This window comes from Ascaphus truei, chromosome 5, assembly GCF_040206685.1.
Source record: "Ascaphus truei isolate aAscTru1 chromosome 5, aAscTru1.hap1, whole genome shotgun sequence".
Lineage (NCBI taxonomy): Eukaryota > Metazoa > Chordata > Amphibia > Anura > Ascaphidae > Ascaphus > Ascaphus truei.
In genome coordinates, this window is record NC_134487.1 from 169,367,309 (window position 1) to 169,384,796 (window position 17,488).

The following is a 17,488-nucleotide window of genomic DNA, read 5'->3' on the forward strand; positions in this document are numbered from 1 at the left end:
GGATCCTGACAAATATGTTTGCAGAGTTTGCAGCGTGTGTTGCTGCACGGTTTTGTGCCGTTATTCATGTCTTTAAAATCGTTGTGAAGTTTTCTGCTGACTAATTTCTGTTTGACCCTCCCAGCCAGTCACAACCATAGAACATTCAATGTTAAAGGATCATACAGCTGCACATCCACGAATACAGTGTATATGATTCAATGCAACAAATGTGACCAAGGTTGCTACATTGGGGAAACCAGCCAAAAATTACAAGGAAGAATGAATATGCACAGACACTCTATACTCCATCACGAAGAAGGAAGATACTGCTCACCTGTGGGACATCACTTCTCACAACCAGATCATTCCATAAATGATTTAAAAATCAAAATCCTCAATGGAATGTTTAAAAGCACCCAAGAACGGAAAACATTTGAGCTCAGAATGATAAGACTCTTTGACACCAAAACCAAGGGACTTAATGTGGACATGGGTTTTCTCACACCCTACCAAAATTGTCTGTAATTATCCTGCTTGCCTCTATTCTTATCCACACTTTCTCTCCCCCCCCCCCCCCCCAGCATCCCTTCCCCACCTTTCTTTGACACTGCCCCTTGGCTTCAAACACTTAACACCCGACCTTATCTACAGTAAATATCTGTTTTTTTTTTGTTTGTTTTTTTTTCTCTACACTGTTTTAGCATTGATTCCTGTGTAAATCAGTATTGCTCGACCTGAAGAAGAGAGGAGAACTCTCGAAAGCTTGTCCTATGACATAAATTGTTAGTCCAATAAAAAAGGTATCACCTAATACTGAAGAACTCATTTATTCTGCACTATCGCAACTGGACTAACACGGCTACTTTCTGCTTTATATATATATATATATATATTATATATATATATATATATATATATATATATATTATATATATAATATATATATATATATATATATATATATATATATATATATATAATATATATATATATATACAGTATGTGGCCCTGCTTCCTAATGAACGCAGGCCACTATCATATGCTGTATTACCTGTAGGCTCACAGGGTCTGAGACTCTGCCACGGAAAGCCTGGGGTACACACAATACTTATAATTTGGTGCAGCGCCTCCACCTGTGACGGCTTCCGCCAGAGGGGAAGTGGGTCTTCGCAGTACTTATATACCTTCAACACACACAGCAGAGTACCTTAACCAATCAACTTTACTTGCAATATTCTCACACATATATCCACAGGTGTCCCTCCCTAGAGGAGACACTCTAATCAGCGTCACGGCGAACGCCGACCCTCCCGTCTCCCTCCACCGGGTGATCCCACCCCGTGTCCAGTTCCCTTGGGAATAGTCCTCCCACCCTCAAGTGAGTCAGATATATATATATAAGTGTGACTGCACAGCCACTGTGTCCCGAATGAACGATGGTACCGTTGGTGCACTTGGAGAATTACCTGCCGGGTACTCCAGTACCCGGTGCTGCTACAAATCTTCACAAAGGGTCAGCGAGGTGCAGATGTCGTCAGCCGTGGATGTCCAGGGCAATCCCACCCGGGCACGCTGCGGCTTGCTAGCGGGGTCTGAGCCCAGACCTCCCGCCACTTAGAACTGTCCCGGTGATGGTAGTGCGACAATAAAGGGAACCGGAACCTCACTATGGCAAGTCCCTAGCTCCGCTTGTCTCTACTGGGACTCAGGGCCTAACTGGGCCTGGGGCATGCGGCCTACGTAGGGGGCGGTTGGCCTCCCCACACCGAAGCTCCGTCTCCTCTCCAGCCAGCTCTGACCAACATGCGCGCAACCACCTCCTTTTCCTCCTTAACCTCGCAGCCCATTGGCTCAGCCCTATCACGGGGACCCGCGGGGGTTGATGGGACCTGTGTCTCGCTACCTCCCTCCAATCGGAACTCTCCTCCTTCGCAGGCTTTGCTTACTCTTGCCTGTGCATGCGCAACCTCTGGCTAGGTTAAGTCTGCACTGGTGCCAACCATAACATGGCGTCTTGCACGACGCGGAGCCTCCGTATCGGAGCACTCCCTACTGCAGCGTACCCACCCCCAACAACAACAAGGGCGAGAAGGGGGTCCCGGCTACATCTATATATATATATATATATATATATATATATATATATATATATATATATATATAAGAAAAACAAAACAGAGAGCGCATGCCCCATAGTGTAACACTGTAACATTTAATGTAGGGAAGAGTGGATGGGGGGATTAAAAACACTCACAATGTTGAGGTTAAATATAAGCAGTATGTGATTAATTATCACCGCCAAGGCAAGTCCAAACCGCAGCAGAGTCCAAGATCAGCTGGAATCAGTCTCCCAAACAGCGCTATCTCTCCGGTTCACTCAAAATCCTCCAGATCAATGTGGTATCAGAGTAAGCCTCACTATAGCTCTATGTGCTCCCCGGCCGTAAAAGATGCACACAACGTGATGACGTAACGTCGCAAGGTACGTCCCTGATGCGTTTCGTCGCAACAAATGCAACTTTATCAAAGGGAATGTCCCTGAACAAGAATAGCAGTGTATAAGTACTGGAGGGTCTCAAATACAATTGGTGGATATACTGAGTGATAGTCCCTCCCCTATAAACGAGCCGTAGCCTAACAATTATACAATTTAACTTTAACTGTTTCAATTTGACTGTTTATAATGATTCCAAAATGAATAATATATATTATCCAAGAATTTAATATTTAATAATGAACTAAACGGACTCTCCAGTAAAAATACACTGCTATATAATATATAACATAGGTTTGTAACAAGTACTGCTTGAATGGGTTAAACATACAATATGTATTAATACAATACTAAAATAAATAAAATACATGACAATTTGTAAGTGCCTGAAATGTTACACTAGTTAATGCAAAATACATATATTCAACAAGAATGTAATATATTTGACTGAAATGCCTTATAATTAAAATTAATATATAATAATTAATAAAATATTTTAAAAAATTCTTATTTAATAACACTTGATATACAATCAAAGACAATAATATTATGTTTATGAAACCAATAGCATATTTATACACAGGTTATAACCACAATACCTAGCATATGCAAAAATAAAATTATGTAAAAATTATGATAAAATGTCCACATAATTCAATTTCTTAAATTCTGAAGAAGGAGGAATGTAAAAAATATATCACATATATGGATGTGTAAAGTGGAGTGTAGGTGAGTGATGGGGAAGGAAAGGGAAAGGGAGGGGGGGCGGGAAAGGAAGGCAAACGTGAGGGGGTAGGAAGGCCGGGGGGGGGGGGGGGGTAAAGGAGGGGATGGGATTTTCAGCAGTGGACGGGGATTGTGAAAAGAGGGGATGGGGCAAAAGGAACAGCAGAGAGTAAACCAGAGAAATGTTACCCTTGATGTATGACCAAGCTCATACCAGAGTACTGGTATCTAAACACTCATTTAGACCACCGGTGTATCCAAAAGGTCTCCCTTCTACAAAGTATTTTGAATCGGTCCTCACCTGATTCACTAGGACGAATGTGCTCAATACCCATAATTTTTAAGGATTCTGGATCCTTATTATGTTTGCTAGTAAAATGTCTCGGTAAACTATGGGTAGTGACACCATTTATCACATTCCTCCTGTGCTCCAGGAATCTAGTACTAAGGGGCCGAGTGGTGCGACCTACATATTGGAGGCCGCATCCACATTGTAATAAATAAACGGCAAATGTACTGAGGCAATTAATATTGCCCCTAACATTATGTCGTTCATCTTTGTGATGGGAGGCAAACTCCACTGTAGTATTGAGATGTTTGCACGTGATGCAACGGCCTCTGCCACATCTGTGATTGCCAATAAGGTTCACTGAAGTGGCATCGGCAGCCGCAACCGTAGGTTTGAGTTTGCTTGGAGCTAGAATGTTTTTAATATTTTTTGCTTTCATATATACAATTGGAATTTTCTCAGGAATAATGTTCCCCAAATGGGGATCACATTTTAAAATGCTCCAATGGGTATTTAGTATGCCCTGAATGGATCTATGGGATTGGTTGAAAGTGGTAATAAACTTTGAAACCCCATCTACTGTTGATGATCCACTTCTTGGAGTATTATAACTAATATTTTTGTTTTTAATAGTACACTTTTTAAGCAATGATGACCTGTCAGATAGCATCACCTTGTTGAGAGAGTCAGACACCAGGTCAGGGTTATATCCCTTCAGCAAGAACTTGTCACTCAGATCTTTAGATTGGCAACCAAAGTCACTGTCCCTGGAACAGTTCCTTTTGAGACGATGAAACTGTCCCAGGGGGATGCTCTTAAGCCACTGTGCATGGTGATTACTTGAAGCATGAACATAATTGTTCACTGCAACAGGCTTGAAATGTGTGGTGGTAATGATATTACCTTCTGGATCTGCAGTTAAAACCAGATCCAGAAATACCACTGAAGTAGAACTAATATCAAATGTGAATTTCAAGCCCATAGCATTGTGATTGAAGGAAGTGAGGACATTGGAAAAAACAGTGATATCACCCTCCCAAATGATAATAATGTCATCGATGAAACGACCATAGTATACGAGGCCCGCCCCAGCTCTGGGTTGGGCCAAATAGATGTTTCTTCCCAATATCCCATGAAGAGATTGGCATAGCTGGGGGCAAACCTCTTACCCATGGCCGTTCCACAGATTTGTAGGTAAAAAAGATCCTCAAAGGAAAAATAGTTGTGAGTTAAAATAAACATAATACTTTCTAATAAGAAATCTTTGTGAATAGTGGGAATAGAGGCAAATCTCCGTAAGTACCAGCACTCACTGTCTAATGGCTAAATGATGAAAACAGTTGTAATGCAGAATAAACATTTAATAATAAAACAAACCAGAAATAAATCAAATGTGTTTGCAGAAACCAGTATCACAAATGGGCATGTCACTATATATATATATATATATATATATATATATATATATATATATATATATATATATTAAAGTTTTACTGCATGCGGAAGAATACTGAATACATACAGTATGCACTCAGGCCTTGCAGGGCTGTACCTCACACAGTGTCCAAAGCCCAGATAGAGTTTACCACAAAACACTGAGGTGCCACTGGGCACCTATCCAACCGGGTGTCCAAAGAGTGTAACGCTGTGCTCACCACAAACAAGGCGGGACCCCAGTACTGAGGTGGGAATGGGTATAACGCCACCCACAGCCATGGGGGCACGTCTGGAGTGCGGATGGTCAGACAGCCGGGTCAGGATTGGAGAGACTAGAATGGTCAAGTACTTGCCGAGGTCTGAGGAAGGAGCCGGTAGAATGGTCAGTGTTCGTTTAGCCATGGTCAGGGATTGGAGCCAGTAGAAGCGTAGAGGTCCATTAGCCATGGTCGGGATTGGAGAGATGCGGAAGGTCAGTAGTAAGCCAGGTCAGTGAGCCAGAAGTGCAGAGTCCAAGGTAAAGCCAGGTCGGTACATAGGAGATCAATCTGAAACAAGGCAACTGAGACAAGGTAAGCCAGGACAAGGAACCAGGAAGTGGGAGAACAGCGCTAACTGGAACTATGCTCAGCTAAAGTGCAAGCACAGCTGAGCATATATGAGGAAGCATGACCAATGAGAGAGAGGGGACAGAGCGGAGGCACTGATAGGGAGAAAGACACATGAGACAGATGGGCATGATACCGAGAGTTGACGCGCAGCTTGGGAGTGGTGCACACGCGTGACATTGATATGCATCGAAAGCGGGGGGGGGGGAGAGCCAGACTCCGCGATGTCAGAAACGTTCCTGCGGAAGCGAGTGCGCCTTAGGGATGGCGGGGATGCGCGAGACAATAGGCAAGCAGGGAGTGTGCCGCGGGACATTGCTGCCCCACTAGCATGTGTATAGTTGGTGCACGTGGTGAGGTGAGGACATGCCTGTGCTCCAACAGATCCAGGGAAGGTATCCGTGAAGCCTCTGCCTCTACGTTGGGGGGTGTTCCGCGTGGACAGTGCCACCATGCAAAATGTCTCTTTCTGTAGTTGGTGATCTGGTCCCACACCACCTGATGCCAGGGCACAGCCACGTCCTGTCTGTGTCCCTCACTTTGGTATTACAGGGCAGTGTCCCTATCTATGTGCCTGTTCCTGCAGCCACCACAAGCTGAGGGAAGTCGGAGCCTAGCTTGGGCCTAACAGGGGTGTCTCTGGCCTATTGCAGGTGCCATAGACACACTGCACATACCACCTACCCTGACCTTGTCCCAGCTCCGACTGGCGTGGCTATCAACACGCAAAATGTATCTATTCCCTGGTGCAGGGAATACTGGTGTGCTATTGGCTGTGCTTGTCTCTGCCCCTAGGTATCCTGTGGATTGTAGTTCCCCATGCGGAGCTTCTGAGTGCTGGCCGCCTCACGCGCTATCACTGCACCTGCGTGGCATCTTGCGCATGCGTGATCGCAGCCAAGATGGTGGTGCCCTGCAAAGGGAGCTGCCAGTAGCCTCCGGCGACCGGGTCGCCTGCAGCAGCCGCCCCACGCTCTCCCCCAGCCTCCGCTGCAAGAAGCAGCAGCAGCCAGAGGTAGGGGCCAGACGGTGGACCAGGGGGGACCCAGGCTATATAAGTTATTGAATTGGAGCAAAATCTTAACTGTCTAACTTACTGAAGTCTAAGAACTAAATTCTCCCTTTCTAACAAAGCCCACTTTACATTGCCTTTGTGGAGCGTGTGATCTTTATCCCCTAACTAATTTGCTTATCCCCAGTTATACCCCGGGGCTCTGAGAGGCCGAGGGAGGCTGAGTGAAGGGAAGACCGCGGCCGTTGCTCCAATTAGGATCCTCTGCCTAAAATGATGCTCTCCGACTCTTCCCCGTCCACAGACTGCGGGGGCACAACCTTGACACTCAGAACCCGGGAGGTTCCCCCCCATCCAACAGTCAGTTCTATGTTCTCTCCCTCTCCTGTGAATTCCCGTGGCTGTACTCTAGCTGCCTCGCCTGGTCCCCCTAGTGTCCATCGGTGCAGCCTAGTTCTCCATTCTTTCTGGCTCCGGGCTCCCCTCCCTAGGAGCCCGATCACTATGGGTGCACTGGAGGACCATCTGAGGATCAAGACCGTGTTCGTCCCCCAGTCCACCCCTTGCCCCAGAGTGCTCATCTAGTGCTCACTGTTGGGGAGGGGGCGCGGATATCACGCTGCTCCGCAGAAAACACCTTTGCTGATCTGTCTCTGTGCAGCTGACCACTGCTCTGATCTGCATAACCTCAGTATGCAGCTCGCTCTCCCCTCCCTCCCCACCCTCCACCCTGTGTAGGGAAGCTTTATGCCACTTTCCGATGCGGTGGCTGAGGGAGGATTCCCTCCAAGGCATCACCTTACAGAAGATCTGTGTCTAGAAGATGATCCAGCGCCGGGTCTCACCACCTTCCTCTCTCGTAGGCCACTGCCTCTGGAGCTGTTGGGAATCCAAGATGGTCACCATGTCTGGATGTTATGTTGAAGTGGTGCAACTTTATTGGCAGAATATGAACAAAACAGACAACGTATGGTAAGACCCCTTTAGGAGCTTAATTGATCTTAATTGGTATTATTTAAGGAACTTATCCTTCTGATTTTGCGCTGCTGTCTTCATTTCTCTACCCAGTGGATCGGGGGAGGAAGCCTTTTCAACCTGCAGGTTAGTTGAATCTGTATTTAGGCCTACTTTTCGCAGGAAGGCCTCACTGTCCTCAGGGTGTCTCAGGGTGATGGCAGCACCATTTTTAGTACAAGAAGCCCGAAGGGGAAAAGCCAGCGACACCGGATCCCCTTATCTCTTAGGGATTTTGTCACTGGTAAGAGACTTCTCCTTTTAGATAGGGTGGTTGGGGACAAGTCCTGGAAGACCATTAATTTGACTCGTTCAAATTCCATATTACTGGTGGCCCTTGTTATTTGGATACATGAAAGAAGTGGAACTATATTATTATAGCCCGTGGGGGTCTCCTGGCTGGGGTTTTGATCTAAGAGCTCTATGGCATCAATCCAAGTGTACGTCTGCTTCAGACTTATCTGGGAACATGTGCGCCAGCCATCTTGAGACATAATCCTCAGGGTCAGTTATTTCCTCTGGCACCTCTCTTAAACGGATATTATTACACCAGGCCCTATTCTCTGTGTCTTCTTGTTTGTCAGACAGGTCATTTATCAGGGACATTAGATGGGCCGTTGTTTTTTCATTCTTCTGGAGTGCTTTAATGGTGGAATCTAGGCGTTTTCCAAAGCATCAGTTCTATCTACTATGATGTTGACATCTCTTCTTAACTGTCATTTCTCTTTGGAAAAATGCTTTTATTTTGCCACTGAATTCTTTTAAGTTGCTCCTTGTGACCAGCTGTTGATCTCTTTTGTCCCCTTGATCCTCTGATCTATCCCCTTCTGAATCCAATCCCTTCCGTGAGATCGGGGCCCTCGAGCCAAATCTCTTTTATTAACATAATCCATTAAAACGGAGGTGGATCGCAGCGATTTTGCCCTTGTTGCCTCTTTGTTTTTGGATGCTTGTTTATTGCGTTGGTTCACTTTTTTATACGCTGTTGCACCGGTTAATATGTTTAATTAGTGCCATGAGCTATGGAGCTTACACTCTAAACTGCAATCCACTTAGCCGTCACACATGCGCCTCTTCTTGGTCTTTTAATCTCTCTTTGAATCAAGTTAACTACCATCTTTGTCCAACGATTGTAATTTCTTCTTGCAATCTGTCCGGCCCACTGCCATTTTAATTTCTTCATAAGTGTAAGACTTCATTGTGCTCTCTGATATGATAAACTTTGTTGTATTACTGTATATTGCAACCCTACTACTACTGAGGAAAACTATATTCTCTATTCAATTCATATATATTCTGAGTTATACAGTACTGGCATATTTTATGTTATCTGGGGGAACAATGTCACATGATATATCTGTGTATATAATGTAATCAAATGACATTGTGAAATCATCCATCTGGTTTCCACATTTGCAAGTTTTTCAATGTATAATTGAAGAGCTCAAATCTGTAAGCTATAGCTTTTGAATTTCTGCATAATTATTTGCTCATTTAGATACTGCTTAAAAGGACAATCCCTCCATGTTTGGCAAGTGCTTGCTTTCCTGCCAAGAAGTATCCACACTGTTAATTCTCCCCCTCTCCCTCTTGAAATGTCCCGTCTCTACAATTGCTATGTACAGTACTGTACTCCTAGTTGATCTTTGTCTCTCGCACCTTAACCCACATGAAGACAATTCAAAGCACAGCATTATGCTCTTCCTTTTATCGACCATCACTGATAACATTATTTCAGAAATAGCATGAAAATGAGATATGTGTCTATTTAATTTGCAGGATAATAAAAATAATAAAAACAATAATAATAACTATTATTATAATTCCATAGTTGTATATCATTTCCATCCCAGAGAACCCTAAACAAAGATATATTTACACTGCTTTTAAGTGACCCAACCTCTTCAGTGCAGATGTGTTCAGCAACAGAGGAGTTCAACATCGAAATGAGAGAAATAAAAGGGGCATAGTATAGATTACGAAGTACATGATGGGCCTCTATTTTATCTCTAATTAATTCTAAAACCTAAGACTTTTAGGGGTTTTCAAATACGAAGATACTTTCCTCCATCTCTCTCATGTTTTCAGATCAATACGAGACTCATCTTCTTGTTTTCCTGTTTTTTACTCATTTCTAAAGTACCAACATACACTGTATTCCGCAGGAACAATAAAAAAAGATAGGTGAAATTCAAACATGTCTAAATTACTTTAAATTGGCAGGTGTCATGTAGGGATGGGCAAACCAGTCCAGATCCATTCCCCAAAATTCTGCAGATTGTTTGGATGATCCGTCCAACCCACTAAACTCTATCTGCGAATTGGGTACTAAAAATCAGAGCGGATTAATCTGAATCTGCTATAAAATACAATCTGGGTGGATTTTAAAGAATCCGCACTTAGATTCCATATTGAATCTGAAATCCGGAGTGCAGATTGTTAAAAAAACACACTCAGACTGTTAAAATCTGCCCACTCGTTCTCTTCTTCCTCGAATTTAAGTGCAGATTTGTAACAATTCGCCACGGGGATTGTCGGTGATACAAAAAAAAAATACAAAAAAAGAGCAGATCACCCTTTTTGAGTCTTCTCCGCATACTAAAGGAACCAGCCGATCTGACATGGATCCAAATGCGCAAAAACAATTCGCCCGACTCTAGTGTCATGGTGGCCGATGCTAAACCACACAGCATCACTAGCTAAGAAAGGGAAAATGGAAACAGCAATTACAAAATAAATGCATATCTGATTTAAACCATTTGTTTTTCAAATGTAATTTAAATCCCAGTGTTAATGACTCTTTTGTAAAACGATCTCTCTGTGCTTTCTACACACATTTAGCAGGTTCTTCATAAAGAATAGAGAAGATGCAAACCTGCACATCCTTCCTCTGCGAGAAATGTTCATTTTGTCAATAGTCTGCCACAATATCTCTCTAACCCTCTGACCCTAAATCCTTACAACAATATCATTCTCTAAACTGGGATTTGGAAGAGATAAGAAACACTGGGACTTTCTGAGAATTTACTGTAGGAGGAAAGCTCACAACTACGTTATAACTACTGTAGTGGAGGATTCACTATGCTCTGATAAGGGGTATCAGAGCTTAATCCGGCATGAACTGTCATACAAATCAATAGCAGTTAATGCCAGAGCTCTGATACCCCTTACAGAGAATAGTAAATCCTGGCATGTGTGTCTGTGTACTGTATGTGTATGTACGTTGACCCAATTTAATTTATATAGTGAAGAAATAAAAATCTACACTGTTACCTTTGCAGTACTGTTTGTCAGAGTGAAATATATGAATAAGAGTAGATAAATGGGATTAATATGTCATCAGTAGATAAAGTACAAACCAGACACTGTATTGCATACAGTACATGGAATATACACTGGCGTTCTATTGCACAATTACATTCTCTCTCTTCCCTGCTGAAACCACTTGTAGCTCTGATGCACACCGCTGCTTATAATTTAGCAAAGTTCAGTGAAGATAAATTGTTTATACAATTAAAACCATCATATATTCCATAAAGGTTCAGCCAATTGGAACAGAACAGGATAGAGATCGAGAACTTCTGTTCACTAGATATCGCTTTCAGCATGAGATTAGAAAAAAATAAAGCCAGAAAAGCCCTTAATGAATAAATGGCAAAAGCAGGTAATATCTTATTAATGTAATCTTGCATAACCACTCATTATAACTGACTTCAAGTACATTTTGTGTTACATACTGTACTGCATTCGGCTCAACTTTGGCGAGTTGGCACTCCAGTAGACATACTGTTTATAAGATAGCGCCCATTGCAGTAAATTCCACTGGTAACCATTTTCTTTACGGTTTTGGAAAATTAACATCTATTCTTGACCTAGAGGCCAAATATGTTGCTTTTTCAAAACAAGCACAATAAGAACTAAAAGTATCTTGGGAAACAGTGGGTGCTTGGAGGATGAGGGGCGGGAGGAGCGAGTCCACGAATCAGCTCAGAGGGACTGATAAGTCCAAGTAAGATATAAGCATAAATATTTTTTTGGGGGGGTTGCTGCTTTAAGTTCACAAATGATGGCAATGATTCTAGGTATCAATTTACTATCTTTCTGATAGCAATCTTTGGCTAATTAACCATTATATGTTGTTTACAGTATAACAGGTTTGCAACATTATCAGTCTATTTGGAACTGAACAGAATGACAGCTTAAAGGGGCAGTATTACAAAAGAAAACCTTAGAATAAATATACTAATCACCCTTAAAGTAAAAAAACAACAACAACACTTTTTTGTTTTATTTTGAAAATGACGTTATTTATTTGTTCAGTAACTTTTTAATGGTAATGGGAAAACGTATTGTATACTTTTAGAATGAGACAGGTGCTTGTAATAAGAAAAACATATTCACTTTTCAAAAGAAACAAATAAGTAAGCATTTTATTTTATGGGCAACTTTGCTACGTTGTTTATATATGGAACTAGGGCATAAAGCGCTGCTAAGTTGATTTCAATTTTAAAGATATTAACTAAAACCAAATACAGGATATTCTGAAGCTAGTGAAGACTAGCTCCAAATTAGACAGGTCCATGTTATATTATCTAAAACCACCACAAATAGGAATGCGTCACATTTTCCTTCACATGCTTTTCATTTCATATTACATACCAAAATGTTATAGAAATTCAATATTTCTTTTACATTGGTCCAAGTAACTGTAGCCAACATATGTAACGTCAACATTTCTTTGAAGCAGGGCCATGGATTTTATAAAAATGTAATTAACACTATGTTTGATTGGTACATGACTTCCTATAAATGTAAGCTTTGTTCCTTTAGTTATGGTATAAATAAAGTAGTCAAAGAAATCGTAGTCCTCACATTCAGAATACTAGGTGAACACATACAGTACTGGATTCACCCAAATGCTTCCTGAATTACTTCCTTCAGCTCCCTCCCTTGCAAAATGGGTAAAAAAATGCCATACTACATACATTTCTTATAATAATAATAATAATAATAGCATGTTCTTGTATAGCACTGCTAGTTTTACGTAGCGCTTTACAGAGACATTTTGCAGGCACAAGTCCCTGCCCCGTGGAGCTTACAATCTATGTTTTTGGTGCCTGAGGCACAGGGAGATAAGATAAAGTGACTTGCCCAAGATCACAAGGAGCCGACACTGGGAATTGAACCAGGCTCCCCTGTCAGTTAGTGTCTTTACACACTGAGCCACTCCCTCTCCCTAAAAAATGAATATCTCTAAATAGGAATATTATTATTCAGTAAATCATATACAGTATTTTTTTTTATCAAGGAGACTTTGATACATTAATGTTGCACTCATCAAGAATTTGAACATATCACTGACTGTAAACCAATACTAATAGGAAGGACAACGTAAGTATTTTTTAAATATGGTACTGTTCATTGTTTCCTTTTGATGGACCTGTGAATGTTCTCCAATCTATGAAGTAGCAGAGGTGCCTAAAAACTCATTACTAAGCAATGCTTTTCTGGAACCTCTAGCAGCTCAGGGGAGCATTTCAACATTTCATTGCATTGTTGAGTTCACTACAATAGGGAATGCAATGAAATAAAGGAAACAATAACAAAGAGCAATGGTGAGAAAAAAACATCTGATCCTATACATTTTAAGGGAACGTGTGTCAATTCTCATGTTTTTTATTTTGCTATAAAATACATCTTAAACAGCTACACAAATTCTAATTTTCTTATATCAAAATTATACATCAAAAATACCTGTTTAACAGCTTAATTGCCAGAGCTGTCAGCCACTCATTTAATTGTGTCGCTGGCTCACATGGCACCAAATTAATGTATATGTTGATTTATATAGAGCCGTCAATGTATGCAGTGCTTCACAAAATTGTATCTCTTTAATGATTTTACAAATATAATTTGAGAACCCACTAGAAATATAGTAAATTAAGTCACCATTGCAGCATAAATAGTATGTTTTGCATTGTCACCTCATGTGCTTTATGGTTATGTCCTTAAAAGAAATCACTATAACCATAAAGCACTTATAACTCATTAAATGCGTACACCCTTTGCCATACACATATAATAATAATAGTAGGTGCCTAGTGTTATAGTGTATTTTTTTTAAAAAATCCACTTAAGGGGCTATATTTATGCCACTCTTGTTATGTTCATATCAAAATAATACATAAGAAAATTAATCTCAGTGCTTTGTTTCTGAAGTCATCATATTTGGTTCAGACAGACTGTGTTTTCCAATGGCTTCTGGCTTCTCTCAGTGATCTATCATAAGGCAGAGCTGCAAAGAAGGAATTCCTCAGCTGGCAGTTAATGAAAAGTACAATTATTGCCACAGACAAGAAGAGGAGAACAAAAAGTACAACATAAGTCACAAGATCTGGTTTATTTATTTCCCCTTCTTTCAGCACCCTGACTGTAGACATGTAGAAAGAAGAGGAGCTTATTGGCCTCTGTGTGCTGCTCAGGTAAGGGGTGTTTGTCTGAATCATGAGGTGAGCTTCAGTGGCAGTGGTTGAATTTAAAAGCAATTCACCATACATGATCCTGGTAAGGTTTTCTTCACAGCCTATATACAATAATAATACAAAAATAATAAAGTCATCCCTTTGTTTTGAAAGCGTCTTGTACCTTATGAAATCCCCAAACCAAAATGAATCTGTTTACAATGTTTAGTGGTGGTAATACGTCTTTTTTTTTTTTTAAATAACAAAAAATTGTTTGTCTTTTTCAGATGATCCTGGTTTACATTAATAGGACCAACCCCCAAATATTGGGTTATTCACCCAAACCACCTTGAAGTTTGCTTTCCCCCTACCACCGTTACTTGTAATTTAGTAACCTGAATTAATTTCACTGATGTTGTTTGAAGTATTTGTTTCCTGTAATTTTCTTTCAACTGGATATACACACAGAACAGTAACTACTTAGGTATTCTTCACAATAGAGCAGTGTAAACAAAATGTTAAAAAATAAAAAGAAATAAGAAACATCCCTGTTCTGTCACTCACGGATTGGATTCCATGGGAGGATGGTTGAATATATCCCAAAATCAGTTTCAGACTAATAATCCCAGGAGAGCCAGTATGAACTCACAGCAGGTATGTCCAAATCCATTGATGAACTCAGATCCATGCCCTTTATGGGAGTATTGAGCTGGGTTTTTTAACACACTCTCCTCCTTCCATCTGGGAATCCGTATGTACTGAGTTGAAGCTTGCAGTCTTCTAAAATAATTATTATAATGTCTTCTGTTTGCCAAACAGACGGTCCTTTCTTTGCACAGCAAAGTTCCTTCTGTCACCAAAACCTTGGTGCCTCAGTCACACAGCCCCGATCGCCAACATCCGACCAAGCTACAGTAGCTGAATCTGAAAGCTGGGCAGAAATGTGCAGCACGTGACTTTATTCCTTTCAGCAGAAACTCCAGCAGAGCGTCATTTGCAACAGCAGGGGAGCATTGCACTGTGGTGCTGAATCTCTCTGGATACTGTGACATTTTACAGTCTCTGGAGTTTAAAATTAGATACATGTGGGGTTTAATCTTTAGGAGTTTGCAACCCACATGGCAGGGGCACGTAAATCAAATGAATTGAATTCAGTGCTTCATCTGACTTTTTTTTAAATTTAATTAGTTTGGAGATTGAGATGGGTCTGTGTGCAGAATAATCATGCATTCTCCTGCACCCTCTCCAGCCTGGCAATTAGCATGTTAATTCTTTCTCACTAAATTGCTTTTACACTGCCATTAAGAGATGTGGCGTTCTGCCAGATCTTTCTACATCTATAACTCCTCCTTGTAATACAGCTAAAACACGTATTTTCCCAAGCACATTGCAAATATCTTATAACTGAGACAAGGTTAAAGAAAAATGGGGGGAAGAAACGGGGGTTTTGTATTGCTCTCTGGTGGAAACGAGGGAACTTCATATACTGTACAGTAGATGCGGAACTGCTCAGAGAATGTGGAAGAATATCACAGACCAAATCCCCTACTCGCAAGACGTAATCATCACAATAAAGCTGTTTTGCTCAAAGATAGTCATCATTTGAAGATGTTTGTTACTTTTGAAACCATATGTTTCCACAGATAATTCGTTGTTATATATTGAGTGTATTTTTGAATGCAACAAATTCTTTAAACTTTATTTTGAAGTATATACTAAATCTGATAATATTATACCCCACACACCCACAAAGCGTTTCCTTGTATTAGCAGTACATTTACTTTATTGCAGATTCTTTCAAATATATTTCTAAAAGTGGTTATCTCAGTAGAGAGTTAATCATTGTTTAATGGCATATTTCATATATGAATAATATGCATGGCTGTAATCGGTTTTTATTGTTAACTAGGTTTTTAATATTTTGTAACTACATATAAAACATATACTTGCTAGTATTTACTAACAATTAAGAGGAAAGAGTGTTTAACAGCACAATGCTGTATTCACAATAACTCAGTGTTGGCTCATTTAACTGTAGCAGGAGGTAAGCTTTTATTGACTGTTTGCCCTTTGTACACAACATACATATTTGAGTCCTTGCCTAGAGCCATTTACCTACTCTCAGTCTCTTCATTTACTCATTCAATCCAAATCAAAGTCTAGAAATATAATGGTGATATAAACCTTACTTGGCACATAGAAAAGAATCAACACCATCAACAGCAAATATAGCCCCTATCAATGAAAAGGAAGACTGTAATTGTACAGCTGTTCAGTACCTGTAAAGCACTTTCTCTTGATGTATATTTTATAATCAACTATTAAATAATGGCAATTGGAGAATGTAATAAAATAAAAAATAAACTAACCATTATAACAGCTGGGTGAAGTTCTTCTCAGACTTTGAATCCGGATTTTTCTTCAGTCTCTCCTCTGACTCCTTCATTCTTTTACTGGTGACTTCAGCTGTCACATTGAGGATCCCCCAGTCTTGCATGAGTGTGAGACTAATGATAATGCTGAATTGGTGAGACTGGAGGAAGCCATGCTTGACTGCCTAAGAAATGTAGTATCCATTAAAACTAAGGAGGAATCAATGAGCAACTTAAAGATGTTGTGCCTTGGGGGAGCAGACAGTAGCACGGTGCAGGGATAAATGTGTGTCTAGAGTGTAAGTGTTCACAGAGTAGGAAATGCAGATGAGGAAAGTTGTCAGACATCATAAACAGGGGGGGGGGTGGGGGACAACTTCAATACACCAGTGACCACTGAAAGAGCAGAACCATCAAGCCTCAAACTAGTATTATCAGATGCAAATATGCATGTATCTAAGGCCCGTCAAACCCAGAATAGCTTGCATGCCAATTCTTAAGTCTGAATGCAAGACTACCCACACAATACAATATACCCCTCACCAAAATACCCATACAATACACGTCCCTCCCCATAATACTCCCACAATAACCCCTCCCTCACAATACTCACATAATACCCTCCTCTCTGACAATACCCACACACAACCACACAACACTTTACCTTGGGATGAATCTCTGGTGTTGCACGGTCATGGAAGATGGACCCAAGTTCCGGCTGGTCCAAACGTCTGGTGTGCACCAGCAGGATGAGGAGGCCCTAACCAGTAGGGGGAGGTGGTAGGGGAGAAAAGGCTTGGCAGCCATCAGAGGCTCAACAGCCGTACCCAGCTTCCAGCGCTGGCCAACTGGGGCCCCGCAGTCACCGGGACGGACGTCTCAGCTCTCACTTTCCTGGTTCCAGCACCTGGTTCCAGGTCTGTCAGCTGAGCAGGCGCTGCATGCTAGGCAAAACCTTTTGGGCTGCGTGCGGCACGCGTGTTTGACAATACGGATCTACTTCAAGTATTACTCCTAAGCCAACATCAAACCAAGGCATGGACAAAGGGCTTGATAATGGTGAATGATGATGGTGGTGGACGTGGCAGTA

General features: G+C 41.3%; 1 protein-coding gene across 1 annotated transcript; it reads right to left on the minus strand.

The window, feature by feature from the left end:
- Nucleotides 1–12,563: 12,563 nt before the first annotated feature.
- SMIM32 (small integral membrane protein 32) lies at nt 12,564–14,974 on the minus strand. Its single transcript, XM_075601203.1, has one exon. It carries the CDS (start codon nt 14,120–14,122, stop codon nt 13,799–13,801), a length of 324 nt encoding a protein of 107 aa, XP_075457318.1. The 5' UTR covers nt 14,123–14,974; the 3' UTR covers nt 12,564–13,798.
- Nucleotides 14,975–17,488: the final 2,514 nt, after the last annotated feature.

Coding starts and splice junctions, on each gene's coding strand:
- SMIM32 (XM_075601203.1), bottom strand. CDS start 14,122: ATGTATGGTGAATTGCTTTTAAATTCAACCACTGCCACTGAAGCTCAC.